This window comes from Dunckerocampus dactyliophorus, chromosome 20 (assembly GCF_027744805.1).
Source record: "Dunckerocampus dactyliophorus isolate RoL2022-P2 chromosome 20, RoL_Ddac_1.1, whole genome shotgun sequence".
Classification (NCBI taxonomy): Eukaryota; Metazoa; Chordata; class Actinopteri; order Syngnathiformes; family Syngnathidae; genus Dunckerocampus; species Dunckerocampus dactyliophorus.
In genome coordinates, this window is record NC_072838.1 from 8,358,088 (window position 1) to 8,381,628 (window position 23,541).

The 23,541-nt window shown below is 38.7% G+C and overlaps 3 protein-coding genes and 2 non-coding genes across 5 annotated transcripts; 4 read left to right on the top strand and 1 right to left on the bottom strand.

Annotated features, from left to right (window-relative positions):
- Nucleotides 1-105: 105 nt before the first annotated feature.
- rps5 (ribosomal protein S5) lies at nt 106-4,267 on the top strand. The gene is made up of 6 exons (XM_054764524.1): nt 106-168; nt 1,000-1,103; nt 1,349-1,558; nt 3,487-3,615; nt 3,982-4,080; nt 4,163-4,267. Coding segments are annotated over exons 1-6 (612 nt in total). The 5' UTR covers nt 106-167; the 3' UTR covers nt 4,232-4,267.
- Nucleotides 1,138-1,271, top strand: LOC129173709 (small nucleolar RNA SNORA3/SNORA45 family). Its single transcript, XR_008567286.1, has one exon. It is a non-coding gene; the product is annotated as a small nucleolar RNA SNORA3/SNORA45 family (small nucleolar RNA).
- On the top strand, nt 3,772-3,903 carry LOC129173708 (small nucleolar RNA SNORA3/SNORA45 family). Its single transcript, XR_008567285.1, has one exon. It is a non-coding gene; the product is annotated as a small nucleolar RNA SNORA3/SNORA45 family (small nucleolar RNA).
- ddah2 (dimethylarginine dimethylaminohydrolase 2) lies at nt 4,256-12,977 on the bottom strand. Its single transcript, XM_054764523.1, has 6 exons — nt 12,624-12,977; nt 11,691-12,166; nt 9,351-9,539; nt 7,183-7,302; nt 5,528-5,671; nt 4,256-5,047 (listed from the first exon to the last, which is right to left on the bottom strand). Exons 2-6 carry the CDS (start codon nt 11,988-11,990, stop codon nt 4,928-4,930), a joined length of 873 nt encoding a protein of 290 aa, XP_054620498.1. The 5' UTR covers nt 11,991-12,166; nt 12,624-12,977; the 3' UTR covers nt 4,256-4,927.
- A 4,778-nt stretch (nt 12,978-17,755) lies between these two features.
- Nucleotides 17,756-23,121, top strand: LOC129173382 (protein Bouncer-like). The gene is made up of 3 exons (XM_054764234.1): nt 17,756-17,933; nt 19,698-19,817; nt 21,470-23,121. Exons 1-3 carry the CDS (start codon nt 17,885-17,887, stop codon nt 21,673-21,675), a joined length of 375 nt encoding a protein of 124 aa, XP_054620209.1. The 5' UTR covers nt 17,756-17,884; the 3' UTR covers nt 21,676-23,121.
- The last annotated feature ends 420 nt before the right edge of the window (nt 23,122-23,541 follow it).

Consider the following 23,541-nt stretch of genomic DNA (forward strand, 5'->3'; position numbering starts at 1 on the left):
TGTCCCCACCCACTCCTAACATCTTACAGGCCTCTAAGTATTAAAACTACAATTCCCAGCCTATATATAGCGGACGTGCGTCACGCGTTCACCGGATATGTCCGAGTGTCGCCGCATGGAGGCCCTTTTCCGTCTCTTGAGAAGTGTGGTACACGCCGTCAGACACCAGTGAGTTGCAAATTAATATTTTTTCGCCTTTCATGTTCTAAAGACATGTATTATTGGAGCTTTAGAAATAGTATCGCGCTATGGTATTCCTTTGAGGCTAGTTTAGGATATTAATGTCGATAAAGTGTTAGTTCTTCAACATTTTTTGTCTCGCACGACAATGCTAAGCGCTACAGTGCGGCTGACCCCTTTAGCCCATGTGGAAGCTAGCTCACCGACAAAAATCTTTTTATACTTTACATTTAGAATACTTTTTCACTTGTATTGTTACGTTATCGTAGAGCCTTCGAAAACATTTCAGACTTAAGCTGAATGATGTTTTAATGGCGGCTATTAACAAACTGCGTTAGCATGAGGTGGTTAACCCGAACGAAGGCGTCAACGAAGGCCTTACTCCAAGTCAAGTAATGTTTAGCTTTGTTTTACGCGACGTTTTGTTAATATGGCAGCAAGCACCATGCTAGTGACACCGTGTTTCATTTTGTCAACTTAAAGCTGCTAAAAAACAATGGTCGACGTTGACGTTTATACTCTACTAGTGTTTAAAACAGCGGTCAAATCTCCATTGGGCATACGTGGTTGTTGAAATGCCCGGATGTACACTCAAACGAAACCAGTTTTGGTTTAATTTCGGTCACGCTCAGAGTTGCATAAAAAAAACAATCACGTGTCTAAACAAGCGAACATGTATGTCTCAAATTTGCTGATAGTTCATCACTTCCTGTGTTTAACAGCGGTGGCTCAGATTGATATAAAATGCCATTTACGTAATTTGAAGGTATGTTTCGGGGTTTGAAACCTTTTCTAACTTGATTAACTATTGTTGCACAGTGACTGAGTGGGAGACTGCGCCCGCCGTCGCTGAGACTCCAGAGATCAAGCTCTTTGGCAAGTGGAGCACAGATGATGTCCAGATCAATGACATTTCCCTGCAAGTGAGCACCACTCTGATGGTAGAATTTGAATGAAAGCGAGGCTAGAGTCACGCCTTGGCACTCCCCCGTTGTCCTGGTGTGCTAGAGTGCTCGCAGAGTAAAAGTCTTTTATTATTCGTTGGCTGTTGGTTTTATGGTGACCCAGCCAATCACAAACTCAAGACACATCACTTTCACTTAGACCTGAGGAATGAGCTCTAGATATGCTTGAGTTGTGCTAAATTGTCCATTTTGGTTCATGGCAGGACTACATTGCCGTAAAGGAAAAGTACGCCAAGTACCTGCCGCACTCTGGAGGCCGCTATGCCGCCAAGCGCTTCCGCAAGGCCCAGTGCCCCATCGTGGAGCGTCTGACCAACTCCATGATGATGCACGGCCGCAACAACGGCAAGAAGCTGATGACCGTGCGCATCGTCAAGCACGCCTTCGAGATCATCCATCTGCTGACTGGAGAGGTGGGTGGCATTTACAACAGGGCTGCACAGGGGCTATTTGTGGCTCCCACGTTGTTTAACAAACGGCGGCATGGTCTCTTATATCTCAAGATAAAATGCAAATTAAGGCCACACTGACAAGACAAATGTGAATACTTGTATATTCAAGATGAAAGCAAATTAGGCCACTCCGACAAGACAAATGTAAAATACAGTATATGTTCCAAGATATCACAGCAGTACTAATCTGTTTTAAAGGGAAACTGCACTTTTGGGGGGAATTTTGACCATCATCCACAATCCTTATCAGACATGAACAAACGTCTTTCTCTTTTCTGAGCGTTGCAAAGATATAAAAGGAGACAGCCAAGAATGCAGCGTAATGGGAGGCACCTATTCCGCCTCAAGCCTTCTGAAAACTCCGGTAGTTCCGGTAATATTTAAAATGACCAAAGTGCGGCAAAATTACATGTTTTCATGAATCACGGTCTCACTGCATGGATAGAAAACCATAACATTTTTGGACTTTTTTTTTAATGGCGGGCAGAATAAGTGTGTCCCATTTACGTCCATTAATGAGTAATATCTTTAGAACGCACAGACGAGAGGGACATGTGGTCATGGTTCACATAAGGGTTGGGGATGATGGGCAAAACAGTTTTCCTTTAACACAAAGCTGAAATGTATCTTAAAAATACAGACTGATCCTTTCGTTTATGAACACCCTAGTGTTCATACGGTTCAGTTCTCGACACCATTCCCCCCCCCCCAGTGTAATATTGCACATAAACTGAACTAGTCTGTTTGCCTTCTGCTGTGTCATTCCGTGGACTTGAGTGCCCCATGCCAGACCATACGCGTTGCAGACTCGCTGTGTGTGTGTGACTGCTAAATAACATGCCTTGGAGCCAAAGAAAGTTGCGGGTGCCAGCAATTTGACGAAGGTGACAAACACGATTGAATTCAAGAAATAACTCGAGAGCAAAATGCATAACGGTGCCCCGTCCCCTCGATAAGAGCCATTCATTCGTTATTTATAATCATTTTGCGTTTTCTGCATGTAAAGCTGTTATTTTTGGGTGTCTGGAATGGATTCATTGGATTTACATTTCCTGTGGGGGAAAAATTGCCCCTGTCTTCATATTTCAGTTTTCATCAGACCTTTTGGAAAGAATAGCAAAAAAGGAGGTGCACCAAGGTGTATGATCAAACAACTGCATTGTCTTGCATTTCCAGTAGTAAATGCATGATTGGGAGGTTTCTGGCTCTTTTGTTTTTGTTTTACAGTGGAACCTTGGTTAACATCATTCATTAATTCCAGAAGGCCTGGCTCTAACTGAATCAATTTTTCCTATAAGAAATCATGTAAATCCAATTAATCTATTCCAGAAAGACAAATGTTCACACAAACACGTTTTCATAGTTTTACATGCAGAAAACTATTTGAAATGCCTAGAAATACATGTGAATGATGAATTAAATGGATAAATGCACATTTAAGGTTACTTTTACTTCATTGAAGACGTGATTCTTGATGTGACTGAAAACAGGAAGGTGGTGGTGGTTGATCTTACTGCCACAGCGTGTCTTTGGGAACAATCACGTCTTCAATGAAGGTAAAAGTAACCTTAAATCTTTAATGATCCCTCTCATTCATTTGTATGCATTCAGAATTGTTTTATGCATGTAAAACATGTTTTGTGTTAACATGTCAGTCAGCTGCTGACATCATAGATGGTCAATGATGTAACTTCTGGTTGTCATTTTGTTTAGCTAATAGGATGCTAACAAGGAAGGCTATTGTCATTAAACACATTAAGACAATTGGACTCACGTAGTGTATTAACACAAGACATGCACCGTATTGTATGCTAACCGAGGCACAATTGTGGTGTGAATTTTCGGTGTTAACTGGATGCTAACAGAGGTTCCACTGTATTTGGTTCTAGAACCCTCTTCAAGTCTTGGTGAACGCCATCATCAACAGCGGGCCTCGTGAGGACTCCACCCGTATCGGGCGTGCTGGTACCGTCAGGAGGCAGGCTGTGGATGTGTCACCCCTGCGTAGGGTCAACCAGGTGACACATCACCCAATTTCTGAAACATTTTGTTAATCCACACTCTGGTTTCTGGAACTAAGAAACGTCTTCAAGTGCTCCAGGAACCAAGATGCTTGTGCTAAAAAATGTCAGTACTTTTTGTCTCATGTTAAAAACATCCTTTCCATATCTATAAGCGAGGCTAGAGTCACGCCTTGGCATTGCTGTTGTCCTGGTGTGCTAAAGTGCTCGCATAGTAAATGTCTTTGCCAATTTCGTTGGCTTTGGTCTTTAGTGGCCCAGCCAATCACCAACTCAGACACATCACTCGGCAGGTTTTGTGCTTAAATTGCCGCGTGCGCCTGCCTGACTCCCCTCCATCTTCAACTTGCTGTTGTCTTGCAGGCCATTTGGCTGCTGTGCACAGGAGCTAGAGAAGCTGCGTTCAGAAACATCAAGACAATTGCAGAGTGTCTGGCTGATGAACTGATCAACGCAGCAAAGGTTCTTTTGCTATTTCCTGTTGATGTGCCGCTACTGTAGTGGCTTTGTTGGACTGATGTGCCTCATTTACTGTCCTTTTTAGGGTTCATCCAACTCCTATGCGATCAAGAAGAAAGACGAGTTGGAGAGAGTTGCCAAGTCCAACCGTTAAATGTAGTTTCTGAAAACAATAAATTTGGATACATCATCTGTTGTACTTTGATGTGCCTCATTTACTGTCACTCAAACCTTTATTTCAGGGTTCAGCCAATTCCTATGCCATCAAGAAAGACCAGTTAGTTGCCAAATCCAGCCACTAATGTACTTTCTAGAATGTTTTTTTGATAATCACTCTTCTGTGGCTTATTAGATCTTTATTTAACCTTTTTGGATGTGATGCACTTACTACATTTAAGACATTTTGTCAGTTTTATCAACCACATTCTGCATTTTATACACATTGAAACAGGAAGTGGTTAAGCTGAGTGTAGCTGAACTTCACCTTCAGTAGGTACCTCTGCACAATCAGGTATACAAAAGCTTAAAAAAAACTTTACAAAGGTTGACCTTGATCCATGAGATTTTGTCCCCTCATATGGCTAAAAGACACCAAAAACATGAGTATCATGCAGGTACTGTATACCATTGCAAACTACAAGCATTACACTCTGCATAGTATACGTAATAGCTGTCATTGATACAATGCCTTGTATCCCTGAATTACTATGTATCTATTGTGATACTGAAAGTGGAAATAATGCAAGCTGCACTGCTAGTGAGTTTTGCATGAAGGAGTACAGATGTCATTTACTGTAAGCAGTTGGTCATTAGGCCAGCTTGCCATCATACTTTGGGTTTTACAAGACAATCAGAAATACGTGTGCTTCTTATTGACGAGGAGGCAAAGTGAGGACAGCGATGCTCCCAGTTTGGCGGCTTCACTGCAGGCTGTCGGCAAGAAGGTGTAGTCTTGCAGCTTCTGGAAGGCCTGGCAAGAAGCGGGAAGGACAACTTTGCATACATAAGGAAATTAGCTGCAACGATTTATTCATTTTCTGTTGCTTTTTTATGGTGCAAGTATTCTGTATTGTGTACATGGTATTTTTTTGTCATGACATGACACTTCCCTGCTCCACCAAAAGACTGAGCAGATCATTCCTCACCCATGCCATACAAACAATGAACTGGATGTATTATCTTAGTGGTATTTATGTATTGCACTACAAATTTTATTATTCTCTTTTCTTATCTCATGTCTTGCCTTGGTTGTTTTATTTTGTGGTTAAGTTAATTATATTTTTGCACAGCTGCTGAAAAAGTAGATTTCTCTTGGAGATTAATCAACTCTTAATGATATAATAGGAAGTATAAATGAAGCGGCTATGTTTCAAAACATTTCACGCAACTTCGCCTGCATTAATCTCCAACTTCTTTGCTGTCGCTGTTTAAAAGCAAGAAGTAAACTTACAGAGACGCTGTCAGGACATTCCTCCGCCGGCCTGTGGAGCAGGAAGTCTCTCTTGGACGGAGCTTTTATGTAAATGCAGTTGGCTGCAGATTGCTCCGGCACAGTGACGATATCGTAGTGGTGATCGGTCAGCTGTTCCATCATCTGGACACATGAAAAAATATATACCTTTGGAAAAGATAACACTGTCAAAAGAGGTATGGCTGCATCTATATAATAAGTACTATGGTTGTAGTTTGTATAAGCACACTGCTTAGGTTTTTAATAAATAGCAATAAGAAGTGCATGGTATCGAAGTACAATAAGGAGTGCACGGAACTTCATTTTGCATGAGGCAAGTATTGTGCCAGCAGATGGTGCTGTGGTTTATAAAAAAAAGATGCTAGTTACTACTAGTGGGTTGAAATTGAAAATCAACACTGAAAAATGAATAAAATAAAAATAAGCGGGTTCCACTGCATGGGTCTGCCTACTCTCCCCGTCCTTTCTCTAGTAGGGTACGCATGGTGCAGTGGCACTCAAGAACGACTGGGTCAAGCCTTAAAAAAAGAATTCTATTGAGCCCATTGAATTCTGCCTAGCAACAAGTTACCTGTCACATACCACATAACCAGACAATTTGATTGATTATTTATTATTATTATTATTATTATTATTATTAAACAGTAATCCCTCATTTATGGCGGTTAATTGGTTCCAGTGAATTTCTGGGACAAAAAAAGAATATATTTACGACCTTCCAAAGTTTTTAATGTTACTACTGCATACCGCAAAAATACTGCATATCACATATTTGAATACGTCTTCTGAATGCCTTATATTGTAGTTCATTTCCCCATTTTTAAGCTTGAAAATGCTTTCATTCATTCATTCATTCATTCTCTATGCCGCTTAATCCCCATTAGGGTTGCGGGGGCATACTGAAGCCTATCCCAGCTGACTTTGGGCAAGAGGTGGGGTACACCCTGGGCTGGTTGCCAGCCAATGGCGGGGCACATACAGGAAAGACAAACAACCATTCACACCTATGGACAATCCAGCCAGTTAAGCTAACATGCATATTTTTTGGAATGTGGGAGGAAGCCGAAGTACCCGAGAACATGCAAACTCCACATGGATGTCCAACAGAGATTCGAACCCAGATCTCCTGACTGTGTGGCCAACATGCTAACCGCTGGTGGCCTGCTGGAAAATGCTTAATTTAGGCAAAAAAAAAGCCTTAAATATGCATCTCTCTTTTTTGCTAATAGGTTGTATTAAACCACAAAACTGCATGATTTATTCATATATTTTTGAAAAACCATGATGGAGTGAAGCCACCAAATCCAAAGTGACAAGGGATTATGGTGTATGACGATATTATGTAATATGTAGTGCACTACAATTCTATAGCAGTTGTGAAGTTTAATAGTGAACTACACTGATGTGTTGTCTGAGCACTTTAACGCGGTATTGAGCAACGTGCTGGCTTTGTACGAGCCTGACGTGCTTTCACAACACGGTTGTTTGTTTTTTTTTTAAAATAGTGTTTGTGTTAAAAGACATTCACTCTGGTGCCTCACCCTGTTGTCCGTATCAAAACGCCACTGCATGCCTTAGATTTGAACATGTATTGTCTCGGAAGACGTCATTTTCACACTCGTGGACACACCCACCCTGAGAGTCCTCTTGGCCCCGTTACTGTTGCTGATGATGATGGTGTCGGCGCCTCCCATTGAGCAGATGTTCTTGAGTCGAGCTCCACCGCAGACTGGCACGGTGGACACGGAGAAGTCCTGCACGCATCACAGTGGGGGTGGCGGGGTTAACCTTCGCACTCTCTTCTCATTGCTTTTATTCAGCGCTCGGTGTGGTTCGGCAGACATTGCAGAAGAGCGTGGAATGAAAAACACAGGCGTTGCTAAAACAATCAGCAACGCCTGTGTTTTATCTCATCGAGTGAGTCATGCTTGCAAACAGGTTTTACAAATGAGACAGTCATGCAACGTCTGCGTTGTGTGTAGACACCTCAGTGGGTACGCCTCCTTGCACAAGACTGATAGACTACAAGCTCTTCTATTAAAGTGCAAAACATTAGAAAAATCACACATACTGTCAAAGGAAAAGCCCCTTGACAGACATGATATTTGTACAGGCAGTGTACCTAATGATGTGGCCAGAGAGTATGTTCAGTTTATTTTGAGGGGAACTGAACGCTGCCCTAAAGCCAGCCGCAATGAAAGGCCTGGGACATCGGCCTCCGTTGCCCGGCAAAGCACTCCGAGCCACTGTTTGTACTTCCACGCCATCAATATTTTTTTGTATGTTTTGTTAATAAGAGTGATGATATTTGGTAAGTACAAATCTCCAAGTAGACTTTTTCCAAATCAAACTATGTTTGGATTTTTCTCCCCTCCAGGTGTTAACATTTTTCTCAATTTTGTATGTCGTTTGCATTTATTTTTATTATATTTACACACATTGACAACATTATTTAAACAATATTAACTGTTTGCATGGTTTCCATATCAAAATCATTGTGCATCCCTAAATATAAACTTTATTTTTACGTTAAGTGACTAGTAGAATAGTGATCTAATAAAATCAACTTTTCATGTCAATAACATGTTATCATCTAACTTTAATATGTACTTCACTTACTTTAATTATATTATGTTTCACACACACACATATATATATATACACATATATACACACACATATATACACATACACATATACATACATATATATATATACACACACATATATATATATATATATACACATATATATATACATATATATATATATACATACATATATACATACATATATACATATATATATATACATACATATATATATATATATATATATATACATACATATATATATATATACACACATATATATATATATATATATATATATACATATATACATACATATATATATACATATATACATATATACATATATATATATACACATACATATATATATATATGTACATACATACATATATATATACATACATACATATATACATATATATATACACATACATATATATATATATATATATATATATAAACATTAACTTTAATTTTACTGTGGTTAAGTGACATTTCTAATAAAGTCGATTAATTTTCAAATCAAAACATTTCATAATTATTTTTCAAATCTACATTTTTTATGATATTTTTGTCCTTTAACATTTCAATAAACAATAAGAACTTTATTTTGAAGGTAATGTGACATGTCTAATCAGATTGCATCATTTCCACATCTAATATTCTATTTTTAATTTGATGTCACTTCCACTCATTTTAATATTTACTTATTATTTCAGCTTAATTTATTCAGGAAAGTGATTCTGTCCAATATTATCTTTCATTCATGCAAAAAAAAAAAAAAAAAAAAAAAAAAAAAAAAAAGTTTAAGGCCAAAATAAAGCCCAATCGCTTCAAATAGTCCAGTGGGTTTCAATAAACAAATGTTGACTAGGATGTACCAATGTACAGCTGGTTTAGCGCGTGTGGAAGGCTGTGCGTGATGAGTCAGAAAAACAAGCAAACGATCACATGACCCCCCCCCCCAGCACACAAGCAGATGTAGTATTATGTACTGCATGTTCAAAGCAAACACGTGGAAAGGCCATGTATAATGCACGGTGGTCATGTGACCACTAGTAATGGTCCCCAGTATTAAGCCAAACGACGAGACTCATTCACAAACTCAAATTCCCTGAATGCGAATCAAATAATTCGAGCGAATACATCAATAAATTCTAATCAATACAGAGCAGCACTTGCTGCTTTGTTCACTTCTCGTCTCTTACCCTGAAAGCGTCCGCCAGCACTTCTGCTCCTTTGTGGTTGGTGTGGGAGGAGATGCCCACAAAGAACTCCCTCCCTGTGAAGAGGACGTCGCTGCCCTCCAGCGTGGCCCCTTCAGAGTTTCCCTGTATGGCATCCATCTCCATCACGGTCAGGTTAAGCTCCGACATCACCCTCCGCACCGTCTCCACCTGCGAGGGAAGAGAAGTGAGATGTTGAACAGACGTGTTCTATTTGGAGCCAACGGGAGTCTGGTTAGTGCGTCTGGGATGAAAGCCGCATGTGTAGCGTCTACCCTAATATCCAATGGCACCTGTGAGCTCCAGACATTTTATTGCTTTCTTTGTTCTTTCGGTCAGAGTTAAATCATTGGTATTCATGTCTGTCACTCACAGCTGTCTGGTATTCACGTACTTGTCTGTAGCGTGCTTCCAGACCCGACCGTGGTCAGACAAGTAGAATTCCTTATTTATAAATGGAATATGTTGGTAGTTAAAGCATCGAAAACCCGTTTACAACCTTCTAAATACGGGTTTCAACATTATTAGAGCCCTCTAGACATGATATAACACCCCTATAGTCACCTCTATGCTCATATTACCCCAATATAGTAGACATAACAGAAAATAAGACATAAATAAGACATAATACAGATTCACACACGTTAGCTTTGGGAAAGTTCATTATTGTTGTGCTTTATTATTTCCTGTTCTGTACAGTACTTTGTGCAGTGGCTATTGTTTCATCAGTGTGAAATAATACAGACCATCACAATGTCTTTCAATGTGTCTTTTGTATTTTACTTCATTTAGCCATTTTTGCGACTAAAAATGCTTAATTTAGGTAAATACGTATAATTTAGGTAGATACGTAAAATTTGCTTAAATGTGCATACTTTTTGACTAATAATAGAACATATTGAAGTACAAAACAACGATTCATTAAAATATTTTTTAAAAACCGTAACAGAGTGAAGCCACAAAATTAGTCCGTTTGCCTTGTACTGTATCGTTCCGCCGGTATTCGAGGTCGAGTGGTTAGCAGAGGAGGAGGAGATCGGGAAGACCTGGGTTCGAATCTCGAATGTGGGTTTTCTCCGGGTACTCCGGTTTCCTCCCACATTCCAAAAACATGCATGTTAGGTTAATTGGCGACTCTAAATTGTCCATAGGTATGAATGTGAGTGTGAATACCCCGCCTCTCGCCCGAAATCAGCTGGGATGGGCCCTAGTGAGGATAAGCGGCTTAGAAAATGGATGGATGGATGGATGTATGGATGGATAAAACAAAAAAAAATATTTTTTTGTTCCTGTTTTTGCGTGTCTGCAATGCATTAGTTGCCTTGGAATTCAAGTTTTGATTTTCATCTGACGTTTTGGAACAAATGAATGAGAAAACACCCAGGTTCCACTGTACAGTAACGTTGATGGAAACGTGCCGTGGGTTTTCCAATTCCAGGCTGAATGAGCAAAGTTCCTGTGGTGGAAAAGGGAAGAAATGTAGTCTGCAAGTCGGCTTTACCGTTAAAAAGGCGACATGATTGTTATATGCGGCAGTTTGAACCTGGAACCAATTCTTTTTCTTGAAAATGTTGTCTTGGGGTGGGGGGGACAGGGTTGAGTTTTAGCTTGGCATGAACAGTAGCTGTGTTAGGGATTATTGTGCCTGTTGTGAGATCATTCAAACCTGCAATAAAAGCCTGTTGTTCTGGCGTTCCAGTCTGGTGCTTGTGTGTCTCACTGAACATTACCGACACCTGGTGACCAGTGTAAAATACTACATATCATCACGCCGTCTTTGAATGTGTCTTATGAATGCCTTATATTTGTATTTTAGTTCATTGGACCATTTTTATGCTTGAAAATGCTTAATTTAGGCAAAAAATATGTAAAATTAACTTAAATATGGATATATTTTGACGAATTATAGGCCATATTAACCACAAAACAGCATTTAATAAGAGTTTATGTATTTTTAAAAAATTCAAAGCGGCGAGGGATTAACTTTGCCAAATAACTCATTTGCTGACAAAACACAATTAGTGTTCGCGCTTGTGTTAAGCCAGGCGCACCTTACATGCTCAAACCAGGAAGGGGATGTTCTCAAAGCAGGAAGAGGCTTGCGGGATATGTGAATGTTGGCACCTGCTAGGAATGTTTTGTGACAGTGTATCATTCTTTCTACTTGCATCATTGCCAATGGGAAAAAAGAAATAAACGGAAATAACTACAAAACCAGCATCCTGGAAATGATGTGTTCGAGCAGAGTTTCAGCTTCCAATGCAATCATGCTTATAAGAAGTGGGACCATGTGCAAGAAGAAGCAGACTGCGGCACTGTTACCTCGCTGCGCCTCTGCTCTCTGAAGGGCCTGGTGATGAGCGCCGTGTCTCCATGGATCACCGCCACATCCTCTATCCTCCAGCTCAATGGCAGCTCCGGGTCGGGGGGGATCTCGATCAGCTGCAGGCCTACTTTCTGCCTCAGGGCCCCCGTCAGGCAGCCAAACTGGCGCTGAGCCTTGGCCAGGTCCACTGAGGCCTCCTTGTTCTCGTCATTGTCTCCCACCGCCTTCCCAAAGGTCTCCGGGATGCCCCGCACCACGGCGTGGGTGAAAAGGCCATACGGGCACATGTTTGCCATCTCTGTGGAGCCGAGTGGGGGTGGAAAAAAAAAATGCCAAAAGACACAGGAAACAGAAGCAACTTCTTCACAGTCTCACATTCAGGATCCTAAACAAAGACAGGAGACACCTTCATCACTCTCAACCCGTTACGTCCTAACCAGCATTCTTCCACAGGTGGAAAGATGTCCTCAACCTAAAAACAACAGGAGACAGACTTTAACAAGAGCAAACAAATACAGGCTTAGACATTCAGGCCACATTTCAGGGCCATGTGGATTAAATGAGGATTATATCGCATTGGGAATAGACCAATAGACTAGCTTGGAGCGATCATATCAGTACACTGTGTAACAAATATGGAGGAAACTTTTTTTAAAAGACTTTCCCTTCTATATGTTATTAACACTGGAACAAGTAACTAAATTATAAGTGGTCCTGCGTCTCTACACTTTCATCTCGTTATTAAAAAAAAGTTGAGTGTCTACTAGTGGGGCTTTTTAGCTCAGCATCAGTACAAGCTGTGCTAATTAGCAGTGACGTAAACGTCTTTCTCGCGCGACGCCCAACTCACATATACTTTTAACAGTTACTCCTTAAAGAAAACCACGTCCAAAACTAAACAAGAAAACTGTAAAATAACATTTCCATACCACTTTAGAGCGCAGACGCCAAACCGTCGCCCACGTTCCCCTCTGTTTGATGTATTTCCCAAACAGGGCCGTTTCCCGTTATCCACCCCTTTTCCCTTTGGCTTGTCTCCGCTCCCGCCCATCACCGTGTTGAATTGTACAATTTCCGGTTACGGCTTTCAAAATAAGCCGTCACTCCCTACATGTTGGTTACTTTTAGGTTGTAGCTCGGTGTCTTGAGGGCACTGCGCTTTGTAAAACATGACTTTATGGCGTGTCTGCGTGATGAAATAAAACACTGTGCGCGTCAAACTAATAAAAACACCTTGAGAAAAGCTAGAACGTCCTAACCATGTAGGTGTAATTTCCGGTTTACATTTTATTTTGACACGGATGTAGTCCCCCCTTTACACGTTAACCCTCCCCCACGTGCCATGATTTCCATTTGATCAAAGTCCCTAAAAATAAAGAAATGTAAATAATAATAACCCCCCGAAACAGAACTTTAAGTAAATTACTTATTCTAATTAGCAAGTTTCTGTAAAGAATGCAATGAGTGACCTCAAGTTCATAAAGTTAATTAGGTGCCAATACAAGAGGCTGGGTAGAATAAAATAGTAATACTTTAAAACATAGAAATAGTATTAGTATAAAATATAGATTTTTGTGAGCAAACACGGGATGTAAAATGTGAGCAAGTGAATCCCAGCATGACAATTCTGAAATACCTGAATGTTCCCAGTGGTTTTCCTATTAAAGTCATCACATGGAAGGTCATTTATACCGAGCTGTTGTTTTTGTCTGTGTGACATGACAAAAAAATAATCTTTTAAGCCTTTCCCAAATGGGTCAAATGCTGCTGGTCTATTGGATAAACATGTTGCACTGTTGAAAGACTGATTGAAAAAAAACACTTTTTTATGTGTCACTTTTGAAAACAGCAATGTTTTCATGTTTTTCTTTTGTGCCTCTCTTTGAACATATATTTGTAAGTCTGGACAGAAGTGATTGACAGCACAGGACGGTTTTTTGATGTACAAAGCAACACAACGTTCCTTTGTCGCTGCTTGAGTTAAACACAGCACAGAGAGACAAATCAGTGATGAATGGAGGGGAAAAAAGAACATAACGTGTTGAAATAGCAGAGGGATAAAAAGGGAGTGGGTGGATGGCAAGGAGAGGGCACAGACAGGATTAAAGAATACCATCTGTCCACTGACATCCATGTAAACACGTGCACAACATATTTTGACACAGTTAAAACAAAAGTACATTATAAACATTAGTGTTCCATACCATTTATGTTTGAAAGACTTTACTTTAAGTCATTTGTTGCCTAGAGTTGTTTTTCCATCTTATTTTTTTGTACATGTTAAATATTTAATATATTTTGTAATATTGTAATCATCTTAGAATTTGTTTGTTATATATCTTTATATGATTTATTTTATACATATTATAGATATAAATCATATATGCTAAAAAAACATATCCATACTGCTATGCTTAGTCATAACGCAATTGTGTGATTTTGAATGTGGGAAAAATATATATGAATAATAACAATCATCATAATGCATATTTAATTTTAATGTTATTTTATTATTTTAATTTTATTCCATCTGAATTGTAGGTTTTTTTAGTTGCATTGGGTGTACTTTTTGGTTAATGTTTAACTTTGTTGTGAGGTAAATTTGACCCAAGTGTAGTGTTCAGAGAAGAAAAAACGCACACGTTAAATATTTCATATATCATTTTGTCATATTCTCATCATTTTAGAACTATCCATAAATGGTCATTAGCAATGCTAAAACATCATATTTGTGCTGGTAATGAGTCATAATGCTATTATGGGATTCTGAATGTGGAAAAAATCTAATAATACTAGTACATATATAGTATAATAATAGTACAGGAAACTGATCCAGGTCCAGGTCAAACCACCTGCACCTCAACACCACCAAGACCAGGGAAATGGTGGTGGACTTTAGGAGAAACAGGACACACCCAGAACCTGTTCTCATTAAAGGTAACCGTGTGGAGGTGGTCCACACCTATAAATACCTGGAAGTGCATCTGAATGATAAACTGGACTGGACTGCGAACACAGATGCTCCATGCCTGGCATCCTTTAATGTATGCAAGAAGCTGCTACAGAACTTCTACCAGACTGTGGTCGCTAGTGTCCTCATGTATGCAGTAGTGTGCTGTTAGCTTCCCTTCACCGGATGGTCTAAGGTTGAGAGCCCCTTCAGTGTATCATTAACCAAATCAATTCACTTGCTTAACATTCACATCTGTCTGGAAAAAGGTTAAAATGTTGTGTTTTGGAGTATTTAATACTAGTAATGTACTGTGAGTGAACCTGAAAAGCAAAGCAATGCTAGTCTTGTGTTGCTACACGAGCCATGAAGAGCTCATCCAGTCTGAGCCACCTGACTGGTCCCATCATAAGACTTGCAGTCAGCAGACCGCCCTGCGTGCTGTCCTCATGTCTCCCATTACGCCAAACGCATAATTTGGTTATCTGGCTCAAGCCGATGTGGCGAGCTTCACAATGCTGAGAAGCACAGCATCTTCATTCCTACACACAAAAACACAATCTTAGACTAAACCAGTGCTAGTGGGGCAGGCTCCCCCTGAGGGGGCACGGTGAACTGTCAGGGGGGGACCCTAATTAGGATAGGCGACATCGAAAATGGATGGATGGATGGATTTTGCTCCAACACTTGTATGCAATAAAAGGGAATTATTGTATTATTTTGTAGATATTGTTCCATTGACGATGTCAGATATGATTATTACACTCATAGAAGGCCGTCTTGACTCACATAGCACAACAAGAGTTGCGAAACACGTACACATGACTGATGGAAAAATACCGGAAGAGGCAGATGCATTGTTCTCACTCACAGAAGCTGAACTCTCACTGCTGCACAAACTTAACTTTCACTTTCGAGAGGGCTGCGGCAACTGCTATATAGACTATTCGTACTTTCATTCTGACCTCACCCTCGATCTTCCTCGTTGATGAGAAGAGTCCAGCGCTGCAACCAAATTTATTGCTCTTATTTGTGAAAACAATTTGAAAGCCTATTGAATGATAAGTTCCTATAAAAAACCACTAGGTGACAATATCAAAGGAGGTCTTTCTGTTCCCTTAGTTGCGTCTTTCAGGACACAATTAATCTACAAAGGACGAGTGTCTTATGTGTTTTGTTTGTTCTTTTTTTGTGACGCTGCCACAGAAGTGGAAAAATACAGTATACAGTCAAACCTCGGTTTTCGTACACCTCCATGCGATTCTGTTTTTGTCAAAAATCTTCGCAAAATGTCGCCTCTGTTTTCGTACACAGGCTGGGTTTTTTATACGCGTAACAAAGTAGTCCGTTTGCCCCGCAGTGTATCGTGCCGCAAAATCAAGCGCTAAAACAAAGAACTTTATGTGTTGCTGACTCAATGCCCATGAATTTTTTTTTATTGAGTACGACTGCTGCATAACCTGCCACGGGGCCAAAGAAAGTCAACATAAATTTCCCTGAAGATGTTAGCACATTTTAGCAGTGATGGGAATTTCGACTTTTTTAAGAGAACCGTCTCTTTCGGTTTCCCAGCGGCTCCTCTGATTTTTTTGTTGCTTAATCCAGAATGATTAAAAATGAATTTCTAATGTAAAAGTGTAATTATAGCCAATATCTATTGTTTATATGGCTAAAAGCACAAAACAAAGACCCATCTTAATTACTGTAGACAAAACCTAATTGGGAGTAAAAACGACAGCTCGTTCACTTCAAAGTTGGACTGTAACTAACAATTATTTTCTTAGTCAATTAATTTGAAGGTTGTTGTTCTGATTAATCGAGTAATCGGTTACACCCGAGACCAAGGATGTGCAAAGTGTGGCCCGCGACACAGTCTAAAAAAGGTAAAAAAAAAATTTTAAAAAGCAAGAACAAAAACGAAACAATTAGCAGTAATTTTGCAAAAATAAAGTCAAAATATTAAAATAAAAATGTGTAATCTAATGAGAAAAAGTCGTGATTTTATGTGAGTTATGTCATTTTAGTAGCATAAAGTTGAAATATTACATTATTTTAAGAAACAAAACAAAAACTAAAGTTGTAATCTTTGGAAAATTAGGTTGCGGAAAAAGTTACAATGTTAAAGTGAAACTACGATGGGAATAAAAGCATAATTACGAGATGAAAATTTACAAGAAGAAAGTTGAAATAGTTGGAAAAATTAAAAAATTAACAGCAGAAATGGAAAAAAACAGCTGCAATTTTACGAGATGGGAAATAAATATTGGGAAATAACAGAAAATAGAATATATTAAGAGAAAAAAAGTCGGATTCTGATATTACGAGGACAAATAATGTCATTTTAGCAGCACCGAGTTGAAATATTAAAGGAAAAATTGGCTGTATTTTAAAAGTCGGAATATAATGAGAAAGAAACTTTAAAAAGTTGCCATTTTTGGAAAATTAGTTTAGAGAAAAAGTTATAATATTATGGGAATAAAGTCAAAATATTACGAAAAGAAAATTTACAAAGATTATTTAAAAAGAAATATTTAAAAATATATAAAAAAATATATATTTAAAAAAAAACATTAAAAATTGAAAAAAAGTGCTAAGACGAAGTTCGTACTCAAAATACACTTTTTCAAATCAGAGCATATTTACATTTTAAAATCCAAAAACAATTCATCATACACCAAAAAAGTTGATAATTGATTATTTTTGCAGCAGGATAAGCGGCATAGAAAATGAATGGATGGCTGGTTCATTTTTGCAGCTCTTACTTCCAAGAGTCGGCTCTAAAAGAGCTGTTTTGTTTGCAAATGACCCACCGCTACTTTCAAAAAATAAGAAGAACACTGTGCACCGGGGTTGTTGACATAAGTGTGTTCCACAGTATAAACACAAGTGCAAGTCACTGTGTAGTTATACTGCTATGACAGCACATTTTTGCTGTTTATTCTTCTGCTTTTTTGCGATTAGTAACCATTTCTCACCTAAGTCACACATGTTCACCAAGCGTATAATATTTCATTCCAATCATTGTTTCTGTCGACTGCTACATCGTGTAAAAGCCCGAGTCGTTCACTGTGCAGCCACCATGTAGCGGAGGCGAGGAAGGAGAAGAAGAGGGGTGTGGACTTGGGCTAGAAGGACCAGGACAAATTGAATTGAAGCCAATTTGGGAGCAGCAGCAGAAGTTTGTATCTGGAAGACTGGAAGGTTCCAGGGAGATACAGTATTTGTTGGACTGGAAGCAACATGTCTGCCTCACAGCTTCTCGTGCTGCTGTGTTGTCTTCCCTTGGCAAGTAAGTTTATTACATTTTCTCCCTACCGCTTAACCCAATGTGCATTTAAGGAATATTATGCTGACGGATGACTTCCATGTAAGGATTATCATCAGGGGTGTCCAAACGATTCCCACCTGCTGAAAAATGAAAGCATTCAAGCATTCAAGGGCCACTTTGATGTTTTGCAAAGCATCCCTTTTTTTCTTGTTAAAATATGCCTTTTTTTCTTAAAATTTTGCAATTTTGACTGCATTTTTGTAAAACTACAGCTGTTTTTGGTACTTCTACTGTTATTTTTGTGGGGGGTTTTAGCATTTTGTACCTGGTAATTATCATTTATTCCCATAATATTTTGACCTTATGGTTTGGTAATGGTAACGGTTTTAATTTAATCTGAACATGAATACAAGTTATAATGGAATATATGACATAATACAATTCACAGTTCCTCATGTCCAAAAGGAGTTAGGAAGAAACAAACCTTATTTAATCCCACCCCCCCATCCGTTCCACATCCGTTGCTACACATTCATTCACTTCCTGTATTTCATATGTGATCTTTTTAATACATAGAAAAGTGATAAGGTAATGTAGCAATACGGTGATATAATTGTCAAGGTTTTTCCACAGTCATAGTAAATAATAATCAATATAATAATCAATAAATACAAATAAACAGAACAGAACAAGTTCAAGACACTTCTTCCTTGTATTTTGCAAGCATCAACTGCTTGTATTGTTTTTTGAATTTGCCCATTTTGGTGCATGTTTGAGTTCAAAATTTAATTCCACATTCTGAAACGCTGTGGGGTTTTTAGCGTTGTTGCCGCGTATAAGTGTTTTAAGTTTAGTATTTCCCTTAGATCATATTTCTCCTTTCTTGTAGAAAAGTATTGGATGACATTTTTGGGTAGCAGGTTATTGTGTGCTGTATGCATAATTTTTGCAGTTTAAAAATTTACCAAATTTTAATATTTGTGATTTTAGAAATAAAGGATTTGTATGTTCTCTATACGCAGCATTATGGATTACCCTAAGTGCTCTTTTTTGCAGTACATTTAGTACCATATTCTCATTATACATTTTTCCGCAAACCCAATTTTCCAACAACTTTATTTGTTGTTTCTTATATTGCAATTTTAAGACGTTTTCAACTTTCTGATAATAAAATTATGGGGTTTTTTCCCTTACAATATTAACACGTTATTCTCGGAAATTCGGACTATTCTTGGAAAATTACTGCAGAATTTATGAAATTTATTTATTTAGTTTTTAGTTTTGTCATTAAATGATATTTTTAGAGTGTTCTGCGGGCCAATGAAAAATACAGCGTGGGCGGTAAATGGCCCCCAGGGCTGCACTTTGGACAACCCGGCATTAGCTGGCAAAAAGGCATTTTTACAAAAATAGATACAAAAACATACAAAAAGTGCTACAATAATATGAATCCATGTGTGCCAGTCTATTACAGTAGACCCACCACAGGGTTCGGCACACACTGTGTGTATTTCAGTGTGTACTTTTACTTTTAAGCGGTGATAGTGCCATATTTGTTGTGATGCAAGTCATCTTCTACTGCTGCTTCATTGTGACGTGAATGCCTCGCTGTTGCCCCCTGTTGAGTGGAGGAAGTACTGCATTAACAAGCACTTGTCTAGTTGGACTGAATGCTTTCATTATTTGGGTGATGTTGGGCTGGTCAAATGAAGAGCTTTGTCGGGCCGGATGTGGCTCGCTACTCCAATATCATATTGGTTTCCTCAAGCTTGTGTTTTGTTTCAGACGGCTTGCAGTGTTATACCTGTCTATTTCCCGCCATTTCTCCTCTGGACTGCCTAAAGTTTCCACAGCAGTGTCCTGCTGGCCAGCGCTGCCTGTCCAGTGTTGCAATGGGAAAGCGAGGTGAGCTCTGGAGCCTTATTGTGTTCAAGAGTCAAAGAGTCAGGGTGGGAGGATCTGAGTCACTATTGTAACGCAACTGGAAGACAAAAGGTTCATTGTAGCAAAAAAAATGACTGGGAAGAGACTGAACAATATTCTACACTCTAAAAACCAACAGCATTGATTTTGTAACTCATCTGTGAACAAAGAAAGTGCATTAAAAGCTGCAAAATAATATCAGTTGAGAAGTGTCAAGCATGAATGACACCACCTCGCACTCTAGCAACTTCAAAAAAGTGTAATCAATTTAAAAAATAGGGTAATATCTAATAATATCTCTATTAATAAAGGCTAACACTGTACAATAAGGTACACAAAATTACAGTAGTTAATGAGGAACGAACCTACCTAACCCTAACCACTACTCATTAGCTCCTCATTAGTTTTTCATTAGTTCCTCAGTAGCTAGTCTAAATTTATGCGCCTTAGTCATTCGTTCTTCATTAGTTCCTCATTAGGTCTTCATTAGTTCCTCAGTAACTACTCTAAATGTACAGTATGTGCCTCAGTTCCTCAGTAACTACTCTACTCATTAGTTCCTCATTAGCTCTTCATTAGTTCCTCAGGAACTTCCCTAAATGTATGTGTCTTAGTTCCTCAGTAACTACTCTACTCATTAGTTCCTCATTAGTTCTTCATTAGTTCCACAGTAACTAGTCAACATTTACATGCCTTAGTCATTTGTTCTTCATTAGTTCCTAATTAGTTCTTCATTAGTTCCTCAGTAACTAGTCTAAATTTAGATGCCTTAGTCATTAGTTATTCATTAGTTCCTCGTTAGTTCCTCAGCAACTACTCTAAATGTATGTGCCTCAGTTCCTCAGTAACTACTCTACTCATTAGTTCCTCATTAGTTCTTCATTAGTCTCTCAGTAACTAGTCAACATTTACGTGCCTTAGTCATTTGTTTTCCATTAGTTCTTCATTAGTTCCTCAGTAACTACTCTAAAATTATGTGCCTTAGTCATTAGTTCCTCCTTAGTTCTTCTAGTTCCTCAGGAATTACTGTATTTTTGTGCACCTTATTGTAAAGTATGACCTAATAATAATGACAACAACAACAAACAACAAAATAGCACAGCACTTTGGACACTCCTGACCTAAATCAGGTTTACTGAACCCCCACCCCCACACTATGAATGAAATTCTAGTGCAGGGTGTCCAATGTGTGGCCCAGGGGCCATTTGCGGCCCACGGGTGTTTTTTTTATTAACCCGTGGCACATTTTAAAATCATAATTTATTAAGAAAACTAAAAAAAAAGGACAAATGAGCAGTAATTTCACAAGAATAAAGTCAAAATATTAAAAGCAAAAAATTGTAAACAAACAAGAAAAAGTGGTAATTTTAGGAGAATGATATTATAAGGAAAACAGCATAAAGTTTTTATAAATGTTTATATAAGTCGTAATATTATGAGAAATAACAAATAAAGTTGTACTTTTTGGAAAATTAGGTTGCAGAAAAAGTAATGTTATGGGAATAAAGTCATAATTACCTGAAGAAAATTTACAAGAATAAAGTTGAAATAGTCTTCCTCCATCATTACTAATAGAACACGTATGGTGGTGACACAGTATCGTTCATCTATCGACCCTTTCTCTGCTTCCACAGGCGCCCTTCAAGTGACAATGTACGAAAAGAGCTGCGCCATTCCCTCCCAGTGTGGCGTGAGCGGACAGAAATACGCGAGCGGCCTCTATTTCAACTACACTAACGTTTGCTGCAATACAGACCTGTGTAACGGGGCTGCTGGTGCCCTCAGGTGGGGAGGAGCCACGCTCTGCCTGCTTCCTGCACTCGGCCTCCTGCTGGCCTGAGATGTCATCCTGGCTGATGGAGAATGTCGTCATCTAGGGATGAAAATGACTGTAAAAACATGAATGCAGGCCACCCATGAAATGATTAAAACCTTACCAATGAGGTGATGGGGTTTCCATTTAATAGAAACATCCACTGACCTTCCATAACATCTGTCTGTCTATGTACAGATGTTGCCTGTTTTCTTAACTTGTGTTAATTAACAATAATTGTGACTTAATAAACTGTCCAGTAATAAAGGTTTAATCATGCCAAGACTGTGTACATTAATTCACTTTATATGAAAGCGCTTGCTTGTCCCATCCCTTCTGTTTTGCAGTTTGCTACAATTTTTGCAGTATTATCTCGATTTGCGCTTACACTGTGCATTCGTGCTGTGGCCTGTTGTTTCTCCCGTCACTTCCATTCTGATGTTTTACTGCAATTTCTCTGAATTTGTGGATTTTTTGTTGTATTATTTAGTGTTTTTTTGATTATGGGCCTGCACTTATATTGTTGCATTCCACGCAATGGCTTATTTGCTTCTCCCGTCGCTTCTATTGTGATGTTTTACTGCAGTTTTCCCTGACTTTGTGGATTATTTACGGTATCATTTCGCACTTACACTGAACAACATTTATGATGAGGCCCTTGCTTGTCCTATCACTTTAATTCTGCAATTTCTCTGATTTTGTGGATTATTTCTCAGATTATTTTGAGCTGTTGTATTTATGGCCCTATATTTACACTGATCAATCATGTCATGGTGCATTTGCTTGTCCCATCACTTCTATTTGCTGTTTTACTACAATTTCTCCGAGTTTTTTGTTTTTGTTTTGTAGTATTATTTTGAGCTGCTTTGATAATGGGCCTGCGCCTACTCTGTGCATTCCATGCCATGCTTATTGCTTTTCCCATCACTTCTGTTCTGATGATTTACTACAATTTCTTACACTGAGCTTTAAGCCAACGGCCGTTTGCGACTTTGTGGATTATTTCTAGTTGTTGTGATTATGGGCCTGCACTTACAATAAGAATTAATTCTACGGTTCTTTGGCTTGTACCATCACTTCTATTGTGACATTTTACTGCAATTTCTCAGACTTTGTGTATTATTTCTTGGATTATTTTGAGTCGTTCTGATTATGTCTATTGTGTAAGGTGGCAGCTAACAAATTACTTGCGAGAGGAATGATTAGATGACTTAAATAACATGTCTATACGACGCACGTTATGAGAGCATGCAGTGGGTTTTATTTTGGGATTATTTTGTGTTGTATTTCTATTATGAAATGTGTTGTTATCATTAGTAACCTGCGAGGAGTGATCACTTTTCAGTCTATTCAATGACTGGGCTACAAATGTGCTCAACAGAGGTGCATAAACCACTGCTTAGGTGATTAATGATGCTTTAACGAATGTTACTATGATAATAATATTATGAATATTATTATTAAAAACCTGTATGTCATTTATTCACTTTCATCCATAATTTATTCACCGTCAACCATGAAAAAAGTGGGCCAGTCTTGGGCCGGATGCTCCCAGGCTGAAAGTGCATTTCTGCTGACTAGAAAAATTAATAAATTCAACTGATTGATGAATAAGAATGTGCCCTTTAGGGTCCGTATTTAGGACAAAACAAAGAAAAACTGTATGTGGCCCAAATCCCCAACAAACGACACCTGCAAACCAACATGGCCGACTACCTGTGCATGTTGCAGTGTATTCTCTTTGATTATTTTCCTGCGTCCCGTCATGATCTTAATCATTTTTGCTCAAATTTCCGAGGATGTTAAAGACCTAAATAATAAGAAACGAACAATTTCACGACGGGTCGTTTATGACGACACCATAAAGCGGCTGTAAGACACAAAAAGCAACAG

What these genes read in the sequence shown, in the direction of transcription:
- rps5 (XM_054764524.1), top strand. An exon ending in TCAATGACATTTCCCTGCAA is followed by an intron (nt 1,104 to 1,348) that starts GTGAGCACCACT and finishes GGTTCATGGCAG; the next exon opens with GACTACATTGCCGTAAAGGA. An exon ending in AACTGATCAACGCAGCAAAG is followed by an intron (nt 4,081 to 4,162) that starts GTTCTTTTGCTA and finishes TGTCCTTTTTAG; the next exon opens with GGTTCATCCAACTCCTATGC.
- LOC129173382 (XM_054764234.1), top strand. Translation starts at nt 17,885, where the DNA reads ATGTCTGCCTCACAGCTTCTCGTGCTGCTGTGTTGTCTTCCCTTGGCA. An exon ending in GTGTTGTCTTCCCTTGGCAA is followed by an intron (nt 17,934 to 19,697) that starts GTAAGTTTATTA and finishes GTTTTGTTTCAG; the next exon opens with ACGGCTTGCAGTGTTATACC. An exon ending in TGTTGCAATGGGAAAGCGAG is followed by an intron (nt 19,818 to 21,469) that starts GTGAGCTCTGGA and finishes CTGCTTCCACAG; the next exon opens with GCGCCCTTCAAGTGACAATG.
- ddah2 (XM_054764523.1), bottom strand. Translation starts at nt 11,990, where the DNA reads ATGGCAAACATGTGCCCGTATGGCCTTTTCACCCACGCCGTGGTGCGG. An exon ending in GAGAGCAGAGGCGCAGCGAG is followed by an intron (nt 9,540 to 11,690) that starts GTAACAGTGCCG and finishes CTTCCCTCGCAG; the next exon opens with GTGGAGACGGTGCGGAGGGT. An exon ending in TGCTGGCGGACGCTTTCAGG is followed by an intron (nt 7,303 to 9,350) that starts GTAAGAGACGAG and finishes TGATGCGTGCAG; the next exon opens with GACTTCTCCGTGTCCACCGT.